Source organism: Silurus aristotelis (genome assembly GCF_946808225.1).
Source record: "Silurus aristotelis genome assembly, chromosome: 9".
NCBI lineage: Eukaryota > Metazoa > Chordata > Actinopteri > Siluriformes > Siluridae > Silurus > Silurus aristotelis.
In genome coordinates, this window is record NC_139582.1 from 695,343 (window position 1) to 714,564 (window position 19,222).

The following is a 19,222-nucleotide window of genomic DNA, read 5'->3' on the forward strand; positions in this document are numbered from 1 at the left end:
ATACCTGGACTTTCTCTCAGTGCATTAACCTTTTCTTCTTTTACACAACTACACAACTTTCACTGTAACACTGGACTGACAGCACTTTAATTTCAGCACATGAATGCTTTAGTGACAATTACACTGCGACCCTATACATCTGAACTGTTAATTTCTATATCATATACAAACCCATCCATTTTGTCTAATTCTTGTATATATATATATACAATACTCGGTGTGTAAGTCTCATCAATACATGGTACCAGGATAAATGATCAACAATGATGAGTTCCATCCGTTCGCCGGACGAGTTAAAGTTGTAAGGTTTTGAACTTTATCCACTCGCCATTGGGTTGGATGGAAATGAACGAAGGAAGATAGCATTGCTGCTAACAGTGGCTGGACGTGGAGCACTGGATGTGTAGAACATGTTTGTCTTCACGGAAGATGAAAAAGACAAGTATGATGCAGTGATAGAGAAATTTGAGCTATATTGCACACCGAGGAAAAATGAGACGTATGAGAGGTATGTCTTCAGAAACAGACTACAAACAGAGTCAGAATCCATCGAAACAGTATGTCACGGATTTAAGATTAAAAAGTCAGTCACGTAATTTGGGAACATCGTGTGACTCCATGATACGTGATCAAATAGTGATTGGAGTACAAGATAAAAGAGTGAGGATGCAATTGTTAAAAGAAACAGACCTTACTGTAGAAAGGGCAATACAAATTTGCCAGGCCTCAGAAAGTGCAAGGGCTCAGCTAAAGACTTTTGGCAAGGAAAAAGAGACAGCAGAAGTGGATGCTGTTCGACGTGCTAAAGACAGAGTAACTTCGAAAAAGAAAATGCAAGGTCAAGAAAGCAAAGGTTGTGGAAAGTGTGGAAATAAACATGCACCGGGAAAATGCCCAGCTTTTGGAAAAGACTGCAGAAATTGTGGAGGAAAAAATCACTTTGCAAAATGCTGTTATTCAAAGAAAAAAGTACAGCTAGTAGAAAAAAGGAGTGACAAGGAAGATGTTGAAGCAGCAATCTTCGTAGACTCGAACGAAGAGCAACAAATTACTCCAGGAGAAGAGTGGATCGCCCACATGGAAGTAAACGACAGTGACGTCACATTAAAACTGGACACAGGGGCACAGGTAAATATACTTCCTATGAAAGACTTTCTGAGACTGAAAAGAAAACCAAAAATAAATCATAGAAAAGTGCATCTGAAAACGTATGACAACAAAACGATACCTACAAAAGGAATATGCAGAGTCAGTCTATCCTACAATGGAAAGAAGAAGGATGTGTTTTTTGTACTTGTGGATGGAAACAGACGAGCTATATTAGGACTGAAATCGTGCATACAGTTTGGATTGATAAAGAGAGTCCATGTCATAAACAAGGAAATGACAACGCAGAAGAGGAGAAAAGATGCAACTACAGAAGAAATTACTCAGAACGACTGGATAAAAGAATACAAAGAAGTGTTCCAAGGAATAGGGAAATTACCAGGAAAACACTTAATTATGCACCTTCAACACACCGTTTGGAAGGCATTGTTTCCAAAGGCTACCTTTTGGCATCAGCTCAGCACCTGAGGTATTCCACAAAACAGTACAACAGCTTTTTGATGGAATAGAAGGAGTTCATTGATGATGTAGTGATATGGGGCCGCTCAAAAGAAGAGCATGATGAAAGACTTCGCAAGGTCCTGGATCAAGCACAAAGAAAAGGACTAAAGTTAAATAAAAACAAATGGCAGTTCGGAGTAAAAGAAATCACTTACCTGGGAGATAGACTGTCTGAAGAAGGAATACAACCAGACAGAGAAAAAATCAGAGCAATAGACGAAATGCCAGAACCAAGAGACAAAAAAGACCTGCAAAGAGCTTTAGGGTTAATAAACTACTTGGGAAAATTTGTTTCAAATCTGTCAGCAAACACAAAGTCATTGAGAAGTTTGTTAGAAACAGACGCCATGTGGCAGTGGAATGACGAGCAGGCAAAAGAGTGGTCATGGTTGAAAAGCAGTTTAACAAGAGAACCTGTATTGAAATTTTATGACCAGAATAGGCCTCTAAAGGTCTCTACAGATGCATCACAAGCAGGTTTAGGAGCTGTTTTACTCCAGCGACATGACATGGAGTGGTGCCCAGTTGCATACGCATCCCGCACCATGACATCAGCGGAAAGAAACTATGCCCAAATAGAGAAGGAAACATTGGGTGCAGTGTTTGGCTGTGAGAGATTCCACGAGTATGTCTATGGAAGATCAGTGATACTAGAGACAGACCATAAGCCTCTCATAGCGATATCAAAGAAATCACTGGGAAAAGTTCCACCACGCTTACAAAGACTGATGCTAAGATTGCAAAAGTATGATCTGACGTTTGAGTACAAACCAGGTAAACACTTAACTGTTGCAGATACCTTAAATAGAGCTAGTTTGAAGAACATTGTAAGCACCACAGAGAAAGATGTGCAAATACATGTTGACTCTATCAAAGCACAGATGCCAGTGTCAACAACAAAATGGGTTGAAATAGCAAAGGAAACACTGAAAGACGAACAGTTAAAGAGAGTAATGGACATGATTCACATGCCTGGACATGTGATAATGGAGAATCCTTTCCAAAACTTTAAAGAAGAACTGTCAGTGCTAGAAGGAGTTTTGCTGAAAGGAACAAGAATTTTTGTGCCAATCTCAATGAGAATGCAGATGCTGAAACTTGTTCACGAAGGACATCTAGGAATCGAGAAATGTAAGAGAAGGGCACGAGAAGTTCTATACTGGCAAGGCATGCACAGAGACATAACAACATTAGTGCAGAATTGTGAAGTATGCCAACGGCACAGATATCAGCAAACAAAGGAGCCAATGAGGCCACACGAGGAGCCTAAGGAGCCGTGGGGAAAAGTTGGAATGGACTTGTTTCAGCTTAATGACAAGGATTACTTGTTGCTCATGGATTATCACTCAAACTACCCTGAATTTGTGCAGCTGACAAGCACAACGTCAGAGCAGGTAATTGCAAAGACAAAAAGTATTTTTGCACGACATGGTATTCCAATGACTGTAATAAGTGATAACGGACCGCAGTTTTCAAGTCAGAGTTTCAAGGACTTTGCAAAAAGTTATGGTTTTGAGCACATAACGTCAAGCCCTTTGTACCCACAGTCCAACGGTTTAGCAGAGAAAGGAGTTCAAATAGTGAAAGGCCTTCTGAAAAAATCTACTGAGACAGGGAGTGATCCGTACATGGCTATTCTGAATTACCGAGCTTCACCACTGGAGAATGGACTTTCACCGGCGGAAATGCTCATGAATAGGAAACTACGGACAAAGTTACCATCGGTAAAGCAACAAATGGTACGAAGTACGTGGAATTCTACAAATGAAAGACAGATTAATCACTACAACAAAACAGCAAGACCACTGAGTCCACTGGCCCAAGAAGAAATTGTTCGAGTCAGATGTGATGGGCAATGGGGACCATTGGCCAAAGTGATTAAAGAGACTACACCCAGGTCATACGAAGTGCTAACGGAGCATGGGAAAATAATGAGGAGAAACAGAAGACATTTGCTAAAAGTGCCTAAGAGTGGAATAAAAATCAATGAAAGTGAAACGAATGACCTGGATATTGCAAAGCAAAATGAACAATTAGAAATGCAAGACGATGCTAAAGAATCTGTAACTGAACATAGAAAGGATGCTGTAGAACAAACAAAACGTCCTTAGAGACAAATAATAAGGCCAAAAAGACTAATAGAAGAAATGTGAAGAGGTGAATTTAAAAAGCAATGTTACATATTGTTAATAAATGAAAATAATTTGGTGTAATATTTGTGGTAAATAAAACCAGTTGTTGTATAAAGTTAAGAAAATTTGAAAAAAAAAGGAGATGTATTGAGATGTATATGTTGTATATGACGGCCACTAGAGGGCAGTGTAATGCTACAAATACAGTTAAGTTCTGACTGTGTGTAACACGGGCAGCAGTTAATAGACGGGGTTCTGAACGTGACACTCGGTGTGTAAGTCTCATCAATACAAGCCTTCTGCTCGATCTTATTATATCCTGCTTCTTTTTCTGACAGCTCTTTGTCAAGGCTGCAACCATCTTTGAACCATCTACTTCAGTAGTATTTTGCTGGCATGTGGTATGGTAATATAAGTTTCCACAGTTGGTAGCATCTCCCTTTTTTGGAATAGGAATAAACACAGATCTTATCCAGTCCTCAGGCCATTTACCAGCTGTCCACATCTGTATTATTATTACTATATTTGATGTACTTTTTATAATTTATATAAAAATTAAATGTATTTTATTTTATATTCTATTTCTATTTACATCTTTGCAGTCAGAAAAAGCATTTCACTTCATGTTGTACTCTGTGTGTGAACTCTGTGTGATTTTCCCTTCAGACCACCAGAAGGCATCAGTCACACCGTCTCTGACTATAAGTGATGGGAAGATCGGATCATTTTAGTGACTTGGTTCTTTGAATCTCTTTCATCTGAACGAATGAATCTTTTCTTGAGTAATTTAGTTCATTTCGTTCTTTTGATCAGTAAATTTTCAATAAGCAGAATCTACGTCACAAACCGTGACATATTTTCATTATTAGAATTATAGACAAGGCAGCTAATGACAAATTATAATAAAGAGAATCAGAAGCTTCACCTCTCATATCTTCTGCTTCCTGTCTTTAGTTCTTTTGTCATGTGGCTCTCATAATTACTGTAACAATAATGTTAATACTCAAGTGAAAGAAACTGATCTATTGCATTGTTTAACATCTACAGTATTGCAGTCACATGACAAAAGTACAAACTTACACCAGAAGACCTATGAGATGAACGACTCAATTCTGTTTCCTGTGTAATGCATAACATAGCGTTTATGTGAGTCACATGATAAAGAGAAGAACAACTCGGACTAGAAGAGACGAGAGGTAAACTATTAAATTCTGTTTTCTGCTCGTCCAGTAGAAGATGAACAAAGACGACTCGTTCTCGTGGTGGAAAAGGGCTTCCATGGTGTTTCCCTCTCCAGAGCACTTCAGAGTTTAGTGTCAGTAATAAACACAGTCCGTGGGGAAACAGTGCTCCATGTGTAGTTAAATGGACTAAACAAAGTGAAAATAATTTGCCTCATTGTATTTTTGTATTCAAATAACTCGAGTTACTCGAGGAATCGTTTCAGCAGTATGGCAGAGTTTAATCATATCCGTATGCAGAAGTGACTCGTGATGGCTCAAGATGTTGCTGCAATAGCTTTATTAGACAGCAGCAGGAGAGGTCCAAAGTCCTGATCCTGCATGTAGGTTTTTCATCTGCCTCAGAAAACTAGAATGAATGAACATTCAGTGCCACCCAGATGAGCATGAGCTCCTTTTAGTCTGGTTCCTCTTGAGGTTTCTTCATACCATCTCAAGGAGTTTTTTTACTTATAGGTATTAAACATATACAATCTAATTTCATAAACATTTGATCTCTTTAAAATAAATTAAACTGAATTAAACTGAAGTGTATCTCTGAAACTGTGTTTCTCCACACCCTTACACACACTCGCCAGGTGGAGTCGTCCATAAATAAGCCATTAATAATCGTTACCTGAACACTAAAAATTATGGTTCAGGATGTTCCGAGAGCAACGATTGAGAAAGCCTTGATCAAGGAGACCTCAGTGATTTAATAATAATCTCATAACAGACCCTCACACTAAAATGGGTAAAGCAGGATTTTTGTTGTTAGAAACTCAAATTGTCCCAAAGACCGAGAACAATCATGCTAATGCTAAACTCTGTTCTACTCTGTGAAAGCTTTTATCACCACTTCAAGGCACTCGTAATACCATGCATATTGAGTCAGATATTATAAAGGAAGTCAAACAGAAAGTATCTGTGGCAATAGTGTGATGCTCATTACTTCTCTGATTGCATTCTTTTATTCAGTATTTTGTATAAACAGAAGAGAAGAACAGAGCTAATTAATTAAATGCACAAGGAACAATAAGAGCAGAGGCTTTTAGATCAGGTGAATACAGGTGCTTTCAATGCTGAAGAAATTTTTAGATTAGATTAGATTAGAATAAATTCAACTTTATTGTCATTGCGCAAGTACATGTATAGAGCCAATGTAATGAAGTTAAGAAGTGCAGTCTAAAGGGGCAGTCTAAAGGCCTATTTACAGTAAATAAAAGTATGATAAATAAGGGTATGAGGTCCATATGTACAGGGGAATAATGTACAGAAGGTGCAGTAGGTTATATGGTATATATAGTAGTATACAGTATAACTGTTCAGAGGATAGAAGAAGATAACATGCTCAAATAATATGATATAGTATATGTGTATGATACAGTATATACAGAATAAATATGGGTGGAATAGACAGTAGTGCAAAAATGCATAGTGAACAAAGCAACAAAAAACAAAGTGACAGTGCAGTAGTGTATTTGTTTACATTGTATTTGTTTACATTGTATTTGTTTACATTGTAGTTGTTTAAATTGTATGATGATTAGCTGTTCAATGCAGTAACAGTTACAGGTAAAAGCTATTCTTCCGTCTGTTTGTGCGGCTTTGAGGCACCTGTATCGTATCTGAATTGGAGCATGAGTGCGATTGCCGGCTCATCTAAAATCCACAATGACCTCCTTCATCTTCTTGGTGTTGAGTTCCAGGTTATTGTCCTCACACCATGCTACTAGGTGCTTGATCTCCTCTCTGTAAGCCATCTGATCATTACCTTTGATCAGGCCTACCACCGTGGTGTCATCTGCGAACATAACGATGCTGTTCGTAAGGAAGTCCAAGGTCAAATTTGGTGGGGTTGTGCAGGTGATTCAGCGCAGAATGAAGCACAGTGGAAATGGCATCCTCTCTTGAACTATTTGGGCAACAGGCAAATTGGAATGGGTCCAGAGTGGGTGGCAGACAAGCTTTAAGGTGGGTGAGGACTAGTCTTTTGCAGCAGTAGATGCTTCGTCTAGTGCTTCGAGACTTGAAGCAGGTGGAGACAGTTGCCTGGGTCAAGGACAGTTTATGAAGACCTTAGCCAGCTGGTCTGCGCATGCTCTGAGTGCACGGACAGGGATTTACATTTATATGTTTGGCATTTAGCAGACGCCCTTGTCCAGAGGCTTTCAGGGCCAGCTGCTTTCCATGCATTCACCCTGACCATGGTTGCACACACTTCAGAGTTGGAGAGTGGCTGCCCACCTGTTAATAGCTCTGTTTTAAGCATGGGGTCTATGTTCCCCTCTTCAAAATGCGAGGCAGAGATGATTGGAGGTGCCCCTCGCTGGGTGGTTTGAAGTCAGCGATAGCCTGAGTCCCTCGTCATGTGCATCAGGGTTCAGCAGAGTTGAAGTGCTCCTTAGTCCACTGTTTGTGTGCATGTTTGGTTGTGCAGATTCCCCTCCTCAGACAGGCTCTGGCGACGCTGTAGGCCTTTCACATTTCATTTTAGTGTATAATGTATGAATCTAGTTTACATTTTTACTTATTTCCCAAAATTTTATTGCAGAATTTGAATAGCAGATTTCATTAGAAACTGTTTCTTAAACCCAGTGTCGCAAATGGAATTTTGCAAAGAAAGTAAACCACCATGTTGAAGTAAATAACTGGCCAACAGGAACTAATTAACTCAACTAATATTGCAAAATGTCTAACAGCAATAATAGCACTAAAATAAACATTTTCATATAATTTGCCTCACAATCAAATGGTGTTTCAGGCTTATAGATATTTTGCTATTTTGCTGATGCTGGTCTGCATTGTCAAATGAAACGAATCAACAATAGATTTTCCTCAGACAGCTTTCGTTCACAGCCTTCTTCATGGCCTGTAGTTATGAGGGGCAGACACTGGATAAAGTGATTTTAAATAAATTACATTTCATTAATTGCATTAATTGCATCGTCCTGTTAAGCAAGGCCCTTAACCCTCTATGCTCCGGGGGTCCCTTACGAGGGAAATATCAAGGTCCGTGACGCCGGAGTGATGTGGGGCCGCCTTCCCGTGGGCTCACCACCTGTAGGAGGGACCGTAAGAGACGGTGCTATGAGGATTGGGCAGCAGTCAGAGGCGGGGGCCTGCTTAGACTGCTGCCCCCAGACTGCTAACCCTAACCCCACGACCCGAATTATGGATAAGCAGGAGAAAATGAATGAATGAATGATGAATGAATGAATAATTACATTTTATTGGTGACACCACAAGCATTTTACTTTAAAAAGTTTAAAAAGTGGCAGCATGGAACTCACCATCTACCCTCACAAGATTTACCTGATTATTGCTTATTTGCACCTTATGCACTTCATTACATTCCGCTACCTTCAGCTCCACCTTCTGTCTTTTTTTTAAATGCCACTGTCTCTAAACCAAACAACGTCGCTGGTCTCACCAGACCTGAACCCCAGGTACCTGAACTCCTCCACCTTCTCCACCTCTTTTCCCTGCAACCGCACCCCTCCACTGCTCCCCCTCTCATTCACACACATGTACTCTGTCTTACTCATACTGACTTTCATTCCCCTTCTCTCCAGCGTGTACCTCCACCTCTCCAGGCTCTTCTCCAACTGCTCACTACTCTCACCACAAATCACAATATCATCCACAAACATCATAGTCCACGGAGACTCCTGTCTGACCTCGTCCATCAACCTGTCCATCACCACTGCAAACAGGAAAGGCCTCAGAGCCGATCCTTGTTGCAGTCCCACCTCCACCTTGAACCAGTCTGTCCTTCCTACTGCCCTGTACTTCATTACTTTATGTAATGAGAAATAAAGATGCTTAACAGTTGCTACAATTATGACAGAGTAGGTAGTGGTATCAGACATTGATGACTGTTGCTTTGTGATTACAGTAAATAAGAAAGGAAGTCTGTGGTAGGAGGTGGTAGGTACATTGGGGTCTGGGGTGTTAGGTTATTATACTTCACTGGGGGTCTTTGTGATCAGATGGGTGTAGAACTACATAAAAATAAATGCCAGGGTTGTGTGTCCACTTTCACCATGCAAAGCATCGCGCAGTCTATGTACTTCATTATTGGGCCCCGGGGAAGGCAGCTTTTAGCAGGGCCAGGGCATTTTTGAAAGTTGGGTTCCATGGTAGAGTTCTGAATTGACCTTGTAAATGACTGGGATATGGAGATAAAACTCCAGTATGAATTATAAGTAAAAGCTGATAAACCCAAGAATCCTCTGTAATTCTATAAACATGACATGAATAAGTTTGTAAATCGACTGAAAACCTGTTTTATAAATAAACTTATTTAATATGATTTATATCAACCTGTTTTTTACATTTAAAAAAAAAAAATTTACATTTCAGAGAAACTTCAAAAGTTTCATGTAAAAAGTGACATTTTTTGTACTTTTGCGTAAGATTTAAAGAAAGTGAAGCTGATTTCTTAGAAAGGGAAGTGATATGAGAGTATTTAAGCTGTTCTTCTGCAGCACATTCTCCACTCTCACTGCTGATACACTGAGACTTTCATCATGTACCTGATACAAGGCATCGTCCTGCTCCTGCTCAGCGTCAGTGTTCAGAGTCGTTCCATTAGGGTGAGTTACAGAAATATTAACATAAAATATGAGTAAAAAAAATTCCTATAAGAACTATATAAATATGTACTTAATAGAAATGTCAGCTCACAGAATATATTTATTAAACAGGCATTTGGTAATGGAACCTCTGAGGAGATCGGTAAGAGTCACACTTTAAATCAATTAATTAATTTATCTGTACTATTTAGAAATGTAACATTTATATGCATATTACCTTTTACTATATATATATATATATATATATATATATATATATATATATATATATATATATATATATATATATATATATATATATATATATATATATTGTTCATTCCATTTCAGATAACAGCATTGACAGCGATTATTACTCAGTTTCTGCCATAATTGAAAGAGCCAACAAGAATGCAGGTAAGAGAGAGAGAGAGAGAGAGAGAGAGAGAGAGAGAGAGAGAGAGAGAGAGAGAGAGAGAGAGCACATTTAATTAAATACAAAATCACATCATAATGTACATCATGTAGATTATTTACACTAAGAATCTGAAATCCACAATTGTGTTTTACTGAACAGGAAAGCCAGACGGTAATTTCACCGTTATAGAAGGTGACATAGCCGTGTTCACTGGACTCCAGAATGCAGATCCATGTACTTCTACTGGGTGCAAGTGGCCCAGGAGCCGAGATGGAAATGTTTACGTGCCTTATGTCATTTCCAGTCAGTACTGTGAGTATAATTCTATTTTGTATCTGTTTTTAATGTGTCTGAGATTCATTATTTACCTTTAACAATCTTCTCTTTCTGACAGCACCCTCTGAATCCAGTGTTATCCAGCGTGCACTGAACTCCTTCCAAAAGTTGACCTGCATCAGATTCATTCCTCACTCCACTGAAGAAAATTACATTGATATAATCTCAGACAAAGGGTATGTCAATAATCCTGTTATTGATGACTATTTTGACAAACCCACCTGGTTCTCATGCAATGAAAGCAGTCTTGAGAATGTATTTTTGCTGCAGGTGCTACTCATACGTTGGACGCATTAATGGAAAGCAGGCTTTGTCTATAGAGCGTCCCGGCTGTTTGTACCACCAAACTGTCCAACATGAGCTTCTTCACGCTCTGGGATTTGATCATGAGCAGTGCCGTAGTGACCGTGATGAACACGTCAAAATCCTTTTTGAAAATATTGAGGCTGGTAAACAGTTTCACTTCTTATTACTTATTAATAAAGTTTCTGCATCTTAATCATTAGCAATAACAGTGATCATTTAAATTCAATAAAAGTAAAAAAATTGTTTATTTTGGCACAAAGCTGAGACCGTTAATGTTGTGTTCATGACATCTGGGAACTCAAAACATTCTGTTTCCCAATAAACCGTCGTGTAAACTCACCTGTTTCCGTTTAGAAGAAGCACTAGTTCATGTGGAGTTAAAAAGCTCTCAGAAAGATTTTAAAACCTCCCATGAGGATCTGTTACTTTAATGTTTTTATTTATATTAAATGTTTATATAGGATTTTCTTATCGTCTTTATTTAGTGATCCTACATAATCTTTTGAGCAAATTCTTCATAAAATAAAACCTAGAAATTTGATTATAAGTCTTAAAACACACATTTTGCTTTACTGTGGCACCACCATGTTGAAATGTTATAATAGAAATACAGAGAGAATCTGGTCTCTTTTTTTCCGACAGTAAAATGCAGTTAATATTGTAATTATGTGACTCGTATATTCACAGATTACAAGTTTGCTTTTAATAGAATTGCCACCAACAATTTGTACACTCCATATGACTACAATTCTGTCATGCACTATCATAGGTAAAGTATAATTCCTTTTTTTTTTTTTTTTATTACATTTAAAGGCACAATAATGTGCATAATAGCAAACATACTTTGTTTGTATAGGTTTGCTTTCTCCAAGAACAACGAGCCGACCATCATCCCCATACCAGACAATAATGTTCCCATTGGACTTGCTACTGAGATGAGCTCCAATGACATTCTACGTGTTAACAGGCTCTACTGCTCTTAAATTCAGCACTCTGTATTCTAAGTGCTTTCACAAACTTCTTGCAAAAAAATATAATTGTTATCAAATCGGTGCTCTTTTTGCTTGGAGTTGATGCTGTCTCATTTCTGATTTTCTGAAATGTATTTTCCACATGAAATTTTCAAAAACAATAAAAAGAATGAATACAAAAAAACACTGTCTGAATTTATATTTTGATTCCTGGTGGTGAGCTAAACTCCTACTGTACTATTCCCAGGCCAGGATGACCCCTATATTATCATCTTTTTCCATCCACACCATGATAAACGTTTAAATCCACCTCTCTTCTCTCCATCATATCATATCTCTCTCTCTCTCTCTCTCTCTCTCTCTCTCTCTCTCTCTCTCTCTCTCTCTCTCTCTCTCTCTCTTCTCTCTCTCACACACACAGTGCTAACATTTAAAGTACAAACCCGAACCTCTTCACTCCTACACTTCTACTTTCCCTGCTGTCTCTGAAAACATTCACCCTCTCCAACAGTAGATCAATTGGTAACCTGAGCTTTAACCAATGTGGTGTGGAATTTAGGTTTGTGATCCGCATATTTGATTTGGCACAAATAACAGAACAATCCCCATTTATCCAGGCTTGGTGCTGACACTGAGAGTGCACTGGCTTGTGCAGCCCTAATGACTGGGTTGTGTACTGTATATTACTGTACATACACACTAATAAACATAAAACAAACCACTGGCAGGTAAATCACATTTCTGAAAAGTAACAATGACATAATAATTTACATGCTATATTGCATGACAATTTACTTAATATAAAAATAACAACTTTGTCACATACAGAAAAATTTTGTCCCAGGAACAGCAAAAAAGAAAATTAGAAGAACAATCTATCAAGCCATGTGCTCCAGCAAGGCCCTACTTTTTCTTCCTCTTCTTCTTCTTCTTCTTCTTCTTCTTTCGGCTGCTCCCATTAAGGCCCTACTTATTAACCAAACAAAATGATTGAACATCCACTAGGTGGCAGTGTTATTCAAGCATTAATCTTTAGTTAAAAATCCTAATAACGTCATAAAGACGGCAAAACTCTCCTCACCTGGCATTATTACTTAGTGTCACCGCTGATCCGTACTACATTAGTAACACAGACTTAATTAATCTTTCCTTGCAACAGATGAACTATGATTTCTGTAACTGGCCTTAAACTGTAAAACATGATACTGTTGCACTCTCCCTGCCATCGCTTCCAAAAGGGTATTTGCCAAACGGAGTTCCTTTCACTGTTTCTCATGCAGGTGCGATGTGTCAACGTTTTCAGAAAGGGCTGCTAAGGCATTTATACGTGAATTGGGACTTGAGTTTCCAGAATTTACACTGGCGTCCTAGAGAAGTTCCGCTGGGTGGGCATAAGTTTATAAACGGGGAAAACGAGCGATACGACTACATCTGTAGCTGCTGAGACTAATCAGTGCTCTCTGTCCTGTCCAGCTCTGCCCTCCACTAGCAAACCACTGCCATAGTCGTCTTCTTCTTCTCCACATAGGAAAACCCTGGTCTGGCTTGGGGGTGGGGGTGTTGGGGTTGATAAAAGTGGAATGGGATTCTCAGCTGTAGCTAGTCATTGCCTCTAATTCACCCGAGAGAGGTGTGGCAGCAGGTCAATAACACAATCATAAAGACGATGCTGAGGCAGGGAGGACACTCTGGATTTACTGAAGACACCCCCCAGGTCATAGTAGCATATTAGAGCAGAGCTGGAGTCATGGCTGTGAGGCAGCTGCTGGGTCGATGCTGGCCCCTCCTCCAGCAACGAGCCCTGAGTTTTTCTGGGATGGAGGCCACCAGGTGACCTGCTTTTCCAGGGTAGAGGCAGAGACCCTGGGCACGACATCTTTCCTTCTCTGCAGAAGACAAGGGGTTTGCAGAGACCACGGTTGCCACTAGTGGTGTAGGGTCAGGAGAAATGGGCTGCTGGCTGGACCTCCATGTGCAGCTGAACTCTCAATACAGGTCTTGGCCAGGGATGCCTTGAGTGCCAAGCAGTACCTGCTAGGTGCAAGAGATGTAATAAAGAGCTTTTAGTGGCAAACAATGGGGAAAATGAACTATACAGGTCAGGAGGGCATTGAATATGCACAGCCTGGTTGCAAACAGTTCAAAAACCTAGAGAACCAGAGCAGCACGAGACAGGCAGAGTCAGAATCCAAAAAACAGTCCATAAATCCAAATACCAGCAAACAGCAATACAGGGCAGGAACAATCTGAAATTGGAAAAACAGGCAGAGAAATTAATCAAGTAGCAGCATGGATAGAAAGTGGGATAAGTCTCTGTGAAATGGGGTAACTTGAAAGACTATCTGGCAGAAAATGGATGGAAGCAGCATCTTTAAATAGAATGGAGAGGAGCTCCAAATGGCAAATGAAAATAATATAATTAAAAAAATACCGAGCAGAAATGCATATATCAAATAATATATATACACAAAACAGGTAAATTATATATTTGAAATCAACAATGACACTTTCTTAATATAAATGTAAATGTTATATTGCATGAAACTGTGCTAAATCTGAAAATAATAACTTTCAGTCAATTACAGCAAATACAAGCCCAGGAACAGCAAAAAGAGATTAAATGCACCATCTATCAAGCCATGTGCTGAAGCTTCTCCATACTTATCATCTAAACACAATGTCTGAACATGTAAACAATTTTAGAATAAGAGACCTGATAAAGTCATATAAAAGGCAACACAATCAGTATTTTATTTAAAATGTATCTTTTTTGTTTTTGCTTTACTTTAGCTTTTTTCCCTCTTTGTGACTTTTCATTTAGAGTTTGCAGCAATATTAAAAAAATTATTCCATACAAAATACATAAATAAATAAATAAATAAATAAATAAATAAATAAATAAATAAATAACTCTCTCTGCATGCTTCTATAATTTATATCTTATTAACTTTGTCATCACACCACTTTTAGTCTATGACTTCAGAGTCAATTTCTTGAAGACCAACACCATTAATTCAATGCATTCAGGAATCAGAACAATGAGAGCAGAGGCTTTTAGAATCAGGTGCATACAGATACAGGTGTTTTCTACACTGAAGTTCCATTTTAATTTGGTGTTTCATGTGTAATTATAGATTAATATTTTCACCGTGGTCAGAATTCAGTCACTGAATTTGAATAATAGATTTTCTCAGAAGGTGTTCTCTCTACAGCAGGGTTTCTCAACCACAGTGTTACAGATGAAATAGTAAACCACCATGTTACAGTAAATAACTGTAAAGCCGCCAACACTTACAGACAAACGTTAACACATGACTAATCTCCACAATGTCTACAAGACTTTCTTAAAACAATTATGGAACACATTTTCAATGCTTTTTGTATTTACTAAACATAGTATGAACTCATACTCTGAGAATTTATACCAGTAATAATGGCACTGAAATAAGAGTGTTCATATATTTGCCTCTCATAAACAATCCAATATACCAAGATAAGATAAGCACTATACTGTGTATATATATATATATATATATAATCATATGGGCTTTAATCATGCTTCCTCTCTGTAGTTCCCAATCCTGTGGTTCCACTAAGGAACTCCTGCTTGGTACAATGTTTTTTTACATTCTCACTTTCTGTCATGTAATGCATGGGGAGCAGACAAAATGTAAAAATATACTTTTATTTTGCAAATAGAGCACAACTGAACATTTAACATGACTCAAAGCACTTTTGTACGTCGCTCTGGATAAGGGCGTCTGCTAAATGCCGCAAATGTAAATGTAAATGTAAAACATAAATGTGCCTGTTTGTGTGGGAGTTAAGGGAAGTTGTCTGTTTTTCTTTTTTTGTGCTTTCATTATGCAGGTAATTTACATTTCATAATCCACCCAGAAACTTACACTAGTGTTTTGCATTATTTCTAGATCGATCAGAATACAATATACAAGTCAAGCAAGTCAAATTTATTTCTAAAGCGCTTTCCACAACTGACATTGTCTCAAAGCAGCTTTACAGAATTTAACAGTGAAGGTGAACGATGTGTGTTTATCCCGGCGAAGTACTGTCTCCAGGTCTTGGTTTAGCCTTTTTGCTTGCCTGTTGGTCTGCAGGTGAAACCCAGAAGATAAGATGACTGAGATACCCAGGAAGCGGCAGAATTCTATCCAAAAATTGGCAGTAAACACACTGTATGTACTTTACTGATCTGTCATAAACCTTGGAAATGTATAGTGTTGTTATTTCTGTCTGTACTTTTGAGAGTCAAAAAACAGCTGATAGTAAATTCTTTGTGTGTGTCAACACACTTAGCCAATAATCCTGATTCTGATTCTGCAATAGCAGAAACTAGAATAAAAGCAATGTTGCCAGTGTGGGGCCCCTGAGAAAGGCCCTTAACTCTTTCTGCTTCTGGTGTTCTGTATCATGGTTTTTGACCCCGATGCTGATTTTAATTTTAATTTGTTTATGTGTCTGATATTAAAAGCTGCACCTGCACCCATCTTCACCTTCTTCACATCAGAGCTTCCAACCTTGTTGTAACAGTTTGGGGATGAAACATGTATCAGTATGTTATTCATCTGCCCACATACTTTTCACAGTATTTAGTGGAAATTACAGCATTAACACCACAAAACACCAAAAACTAAGAAAGATGCAGCTCAGCACCTGGTATCAAAACATGAATTCAGACACTGATATTTTATATGCATTCTTTTTTTTTATTGTTTTTGAAAATTGCATGTGGAAAATAAATTCCAGAAAAGCAGAAATGAAACAACATCAAAAGTAAAATAATCCTGAATTTGAGAGAAATGATTGTACTTTTATTTTATTTTCTGCAGGCGGTTTATGAAATCATGTAAAACACTGATGATGTTCAGAGTGCTGCATTTAAGTGCAGTAGAGCCTTTTAACACGTAGAATATCATTAGAGCTCATCTCAGTAGCAAGTCCAATCGGAACGTTATTGTCTGGTATGGGGATCATGGTCGGCTTGTCGTTCTTGGTGAAAAAACACCTGGAACAATAATGTGTGTTTGCAATTATAACTTATTAAGGACATTATTAACTTATTACATTTTTAAGGACAATTTCTGAATAAAGAGAATAAAACTTTACCTCCCATAGTGCATGATAGAGTTGTAGTCATATGGAGTGTTCAAATTGTTGGTGTTCTCTTTTTCAAAATTATACTCATCTCCTGTGATTATATGAATCAAAAACAGGTGAGTTTACACCTCAGTTCATTGAGAAATGAACACAACATTAACAGTCATAGCTTTATGTCAAAATAAACCAATAATTTAATAATAAAAATTAACAAATTGTATTAATAAGAAATAAGATGTATAATTCCTGCTCTGCTTACCATCGATAACATTTTCAAAAAGGATTTTGATGTGTTTGTCACGGTCACTACGGCACTGCTCATGATGAAATCCCAGAGCGTGAAGAAGTTCATGTTGGACAGTTTTGTGGTAAACACAGCCGTGACGCTGTAGAGACAAATTCTGCTGTCCTCCAACGCGTCCAAGGTATGAGTAGCACCTGTACAGCAAAAATACATCCTCAAGACTGCTTTCATTACATGAGAACTGAATGGAAACAACTGTTTGTCAAAATAGTCATCAATAACAGGATTAGTGACATACCCTTTGTCTGAGATTATATTAATATAATTAACTTCATTTCTGCGACATCTGAATCGGATACAGGTCGACTTTTGGAAGGAGTTCAGTGCAGTCTGGATAACATCTATTTCAGAGTGTGCTGTTAGAAAGAGAGAAGATTTTAAACATATCTAATGGAGTTCTGATACGTTCATTTAAATGCAGGTAAATAATTATACTCACAGTACTGTCTGGAAATAACATAAGGCACATAAACTCTGCCATTTCTCTTTCTGGGTCACCTGCATTCACTGGTGGTACATGGAGCTGCATTCTGGAGTCCAGTGTTCACCGCTATGTCACCATGTATAATAGTGAAATCACCCTTCAGCTTTCCTGTTTAGGAAAATAAACAACACGACTGTATATTTGACAGTGGAATTCTTATTTTTCACAGTTTTATTAATGTGTCAATTTGTTAATGTTTCATATACAGTATGTAAAAAAAACCTGTGACACTGAATCCAGAATAGCACTAACTGTCTACCTGGAATCAGACAATCCTTAATGCACATTTATATATATATATATATATTATAAAACTATTAGTTGCTGAAGGAGTTTCATCTAAGTACTGAGTAAAGAGTCTGAATAGTGAATATCTGTGAAGTTCCAAAAGAACAAAGAATAGTTTTATAGTGTTTCACTGAACTTCATTTTATTTTGCTAATAAACAAATGTATAATTTTCCACAAAAAAACTCTAAAACGTGGAGACAGAGACATGTTTTCTGTTCTTTGTGGAAATGATTTGCTAATTGTTCTGATTTCAAAGTGGAATTTTTGCACATTGTTGATGGATATAAGACTTCAGCTACCCAACAGCCGTTAATACCCCTCATTACTCTCTCTTTCATGATGCACTAAACGATTTTAAACACTGTTGTAGTATTTACAGAATGAGGCCTGGCACTGGCCTACTAAAATAACCCTCAAGTCTTTGCCTGCACTTTAGTATTTTTCTCTCTAAAATCCCAGTATTTAGTTCCCCAGTACATTTATGCTGCAGAAATGCTAATTTCACATATAACAAGTCACTGATGCCATGTGCACTGATGCTCCTCATATCATTATAGGTGCTGCTTTTAAACCTTCACTGATAAACAGTCTGGTTGGTCTGGATTGATTGTGATCGAGTTGAAACGTGGACTCATCTGACCGCAGCACATGTCGTACTTTATTATTCTATAAACTTTTTATTTTTATTCTCTCTCTCTCTCTCTCTCTCTCTCTCTCTCTCTCTCTCTCTCTCTCTCTCTTTCTCTCTCTTTTACCAGCATTCTTGTTGGCTCTTTCAATTATAGCAGAAACAGAGTCAGACCGACATTCATTGTTGTTATCTGTAATGGAATTATAAATATTAGTAAAAAGTAATATGAGAAAAAGATGTAAAATTGAAAAACATTACAGATAAATTAATTTAAAGTGTGACTCTTACCGATCTCCTCAGAGGTTCCATTAACAAATGCCTGTTTAATAAATATATTCTGTGAGCTGACATTTTTATTAAGTACATATTTATATACTTCATATAGGATTTTTAAATGTTCTTTATTTCTTTATACATTCTGTAGTTTATGTTGTTAATATTTCTGTAACTCACCTTAATGGAACGACTATGAACACTGACGCTGAGCAGGAGCAGGACGATGCCTTGTATCAGGTACATGATGAAAGTCTCAGTCAGAGTATCAGCACTGAGAGTGGAGAATGTGGAGTAGAAGGACAGCTTAAATACTCTCATATCACTTCCCTTTGTGAAGGAAACACACACAAGTTGTGATTGAGGGAAAAGATAATTTGTTTCTTTCTTCCTTCCCTTTTATTATGCCCCCTGTCTCGCACCCCTCAACCACAGTGTGAAACGTCTCTATATCAGAACAGGTTTGTTGGAAATGAGTGTTCTTGTACTCAAAACTGAAAAATGTAAATAGATCAACATACACTTTTAAAGTTAAACATAGAGAAATATTGGCATGC

At 37.9% G+C, this 19,222-nt stretch overlaps 2 protein-coding genes and 1 long non-coding RNA gene across 9 annotated transcripts in view; 1 reads left to right on the forward strand and 2 right to left on the reverse strand.

The window, feature by feature from the left end:
* LOC310730936 overlaps positions 1-19,222 on the reverse strand; it is a 208,752-nt gene that overhangs the window by 5,272 nt on the left and 184,258 nt on the right. The gene's annotated exons all lie outside the window — the stretch shown is intronic.
* The window catches only part of LOC310730914 (low choriolytic enzyme-like), a 38,831-nt gene continuing 29,030 nt past the window's right edge, over positions 9,422-19,222 (forward strand). The window contains exons 1-8 of one of the 2 annotated variants that reach the window (XM_083550142.1): positions 9,422-9,558; positions 9,670-9,700; positions 9,889-9,954; positions 10,115-10,267; positions 10,350-10,467; positions 10,562-10,740; positions 11,285-11,366; positions 11,454-11,752. In XM_083550142.1, the coding sequence (XP_083406268.1) occupies positions 9,493-9,558; positions 9,670-9,700; positions 9,889-9,954; positions 10,115-10,267; positions 10,350-10,467; positions 10,562-10,740; positions 11,285-11,366; positions 11,454-11,580 (822 nt within the window). In that variant the 5' untranslated portion in view covers positions 9,422-9,492 and the 3' untranslated portion in view covers positions 11,581-11,752. Of the gene's footprint in view, positions 9,559-9,669; positions 9,701-9,888; positions 9,955-10,114; positions 10,268-10,349; positions 10,468-10,561; positions 10,741-11,284; positions 11,367-11,453; positions 11,753-19,222 lie in introns of those variants that run through there. The other variant, XM_083550143.1, reaches the window with a different exon arrangement.
* LOC310730917 (low choriolytic enzyme-like) overlaps positions 16,272-19,222 on the reverse strand; it is an 81,184-nt gene continuing 78,233 nt past the window's right edge. For 4 of the 6 annotated variants that reach the window (XM_083550151.1, XM_083550149.1, XM_083550150.1 and 1 more), the window contains exons 5-8: positions 17,226-17,343; positions 16,943-17,121; positions 16,693-16,774; positions 16,272-16,591 (exon numbers count right to left, since the gene is read on the reverse strand). In XM_083550151.1, the coding sequence (XP_083406277.1) occupies positions 16,465-16,591; positions 16,693-16,774; positions 16,943-17,121; positions 17,226-17,343 (506 nt within the window). In that variant the 3' untranslated portion in view covers positions 16,272-16,464. The remainder of the gene's footprint in view (positions 16,592-16,692; positions 16,775-16,942; positions 17,122-17,225; positions 17,344-19,222) is intronic. The other 2 variants (XM_083550153.1, XM_083550154.1) reach the window with 2 other exon arrangements.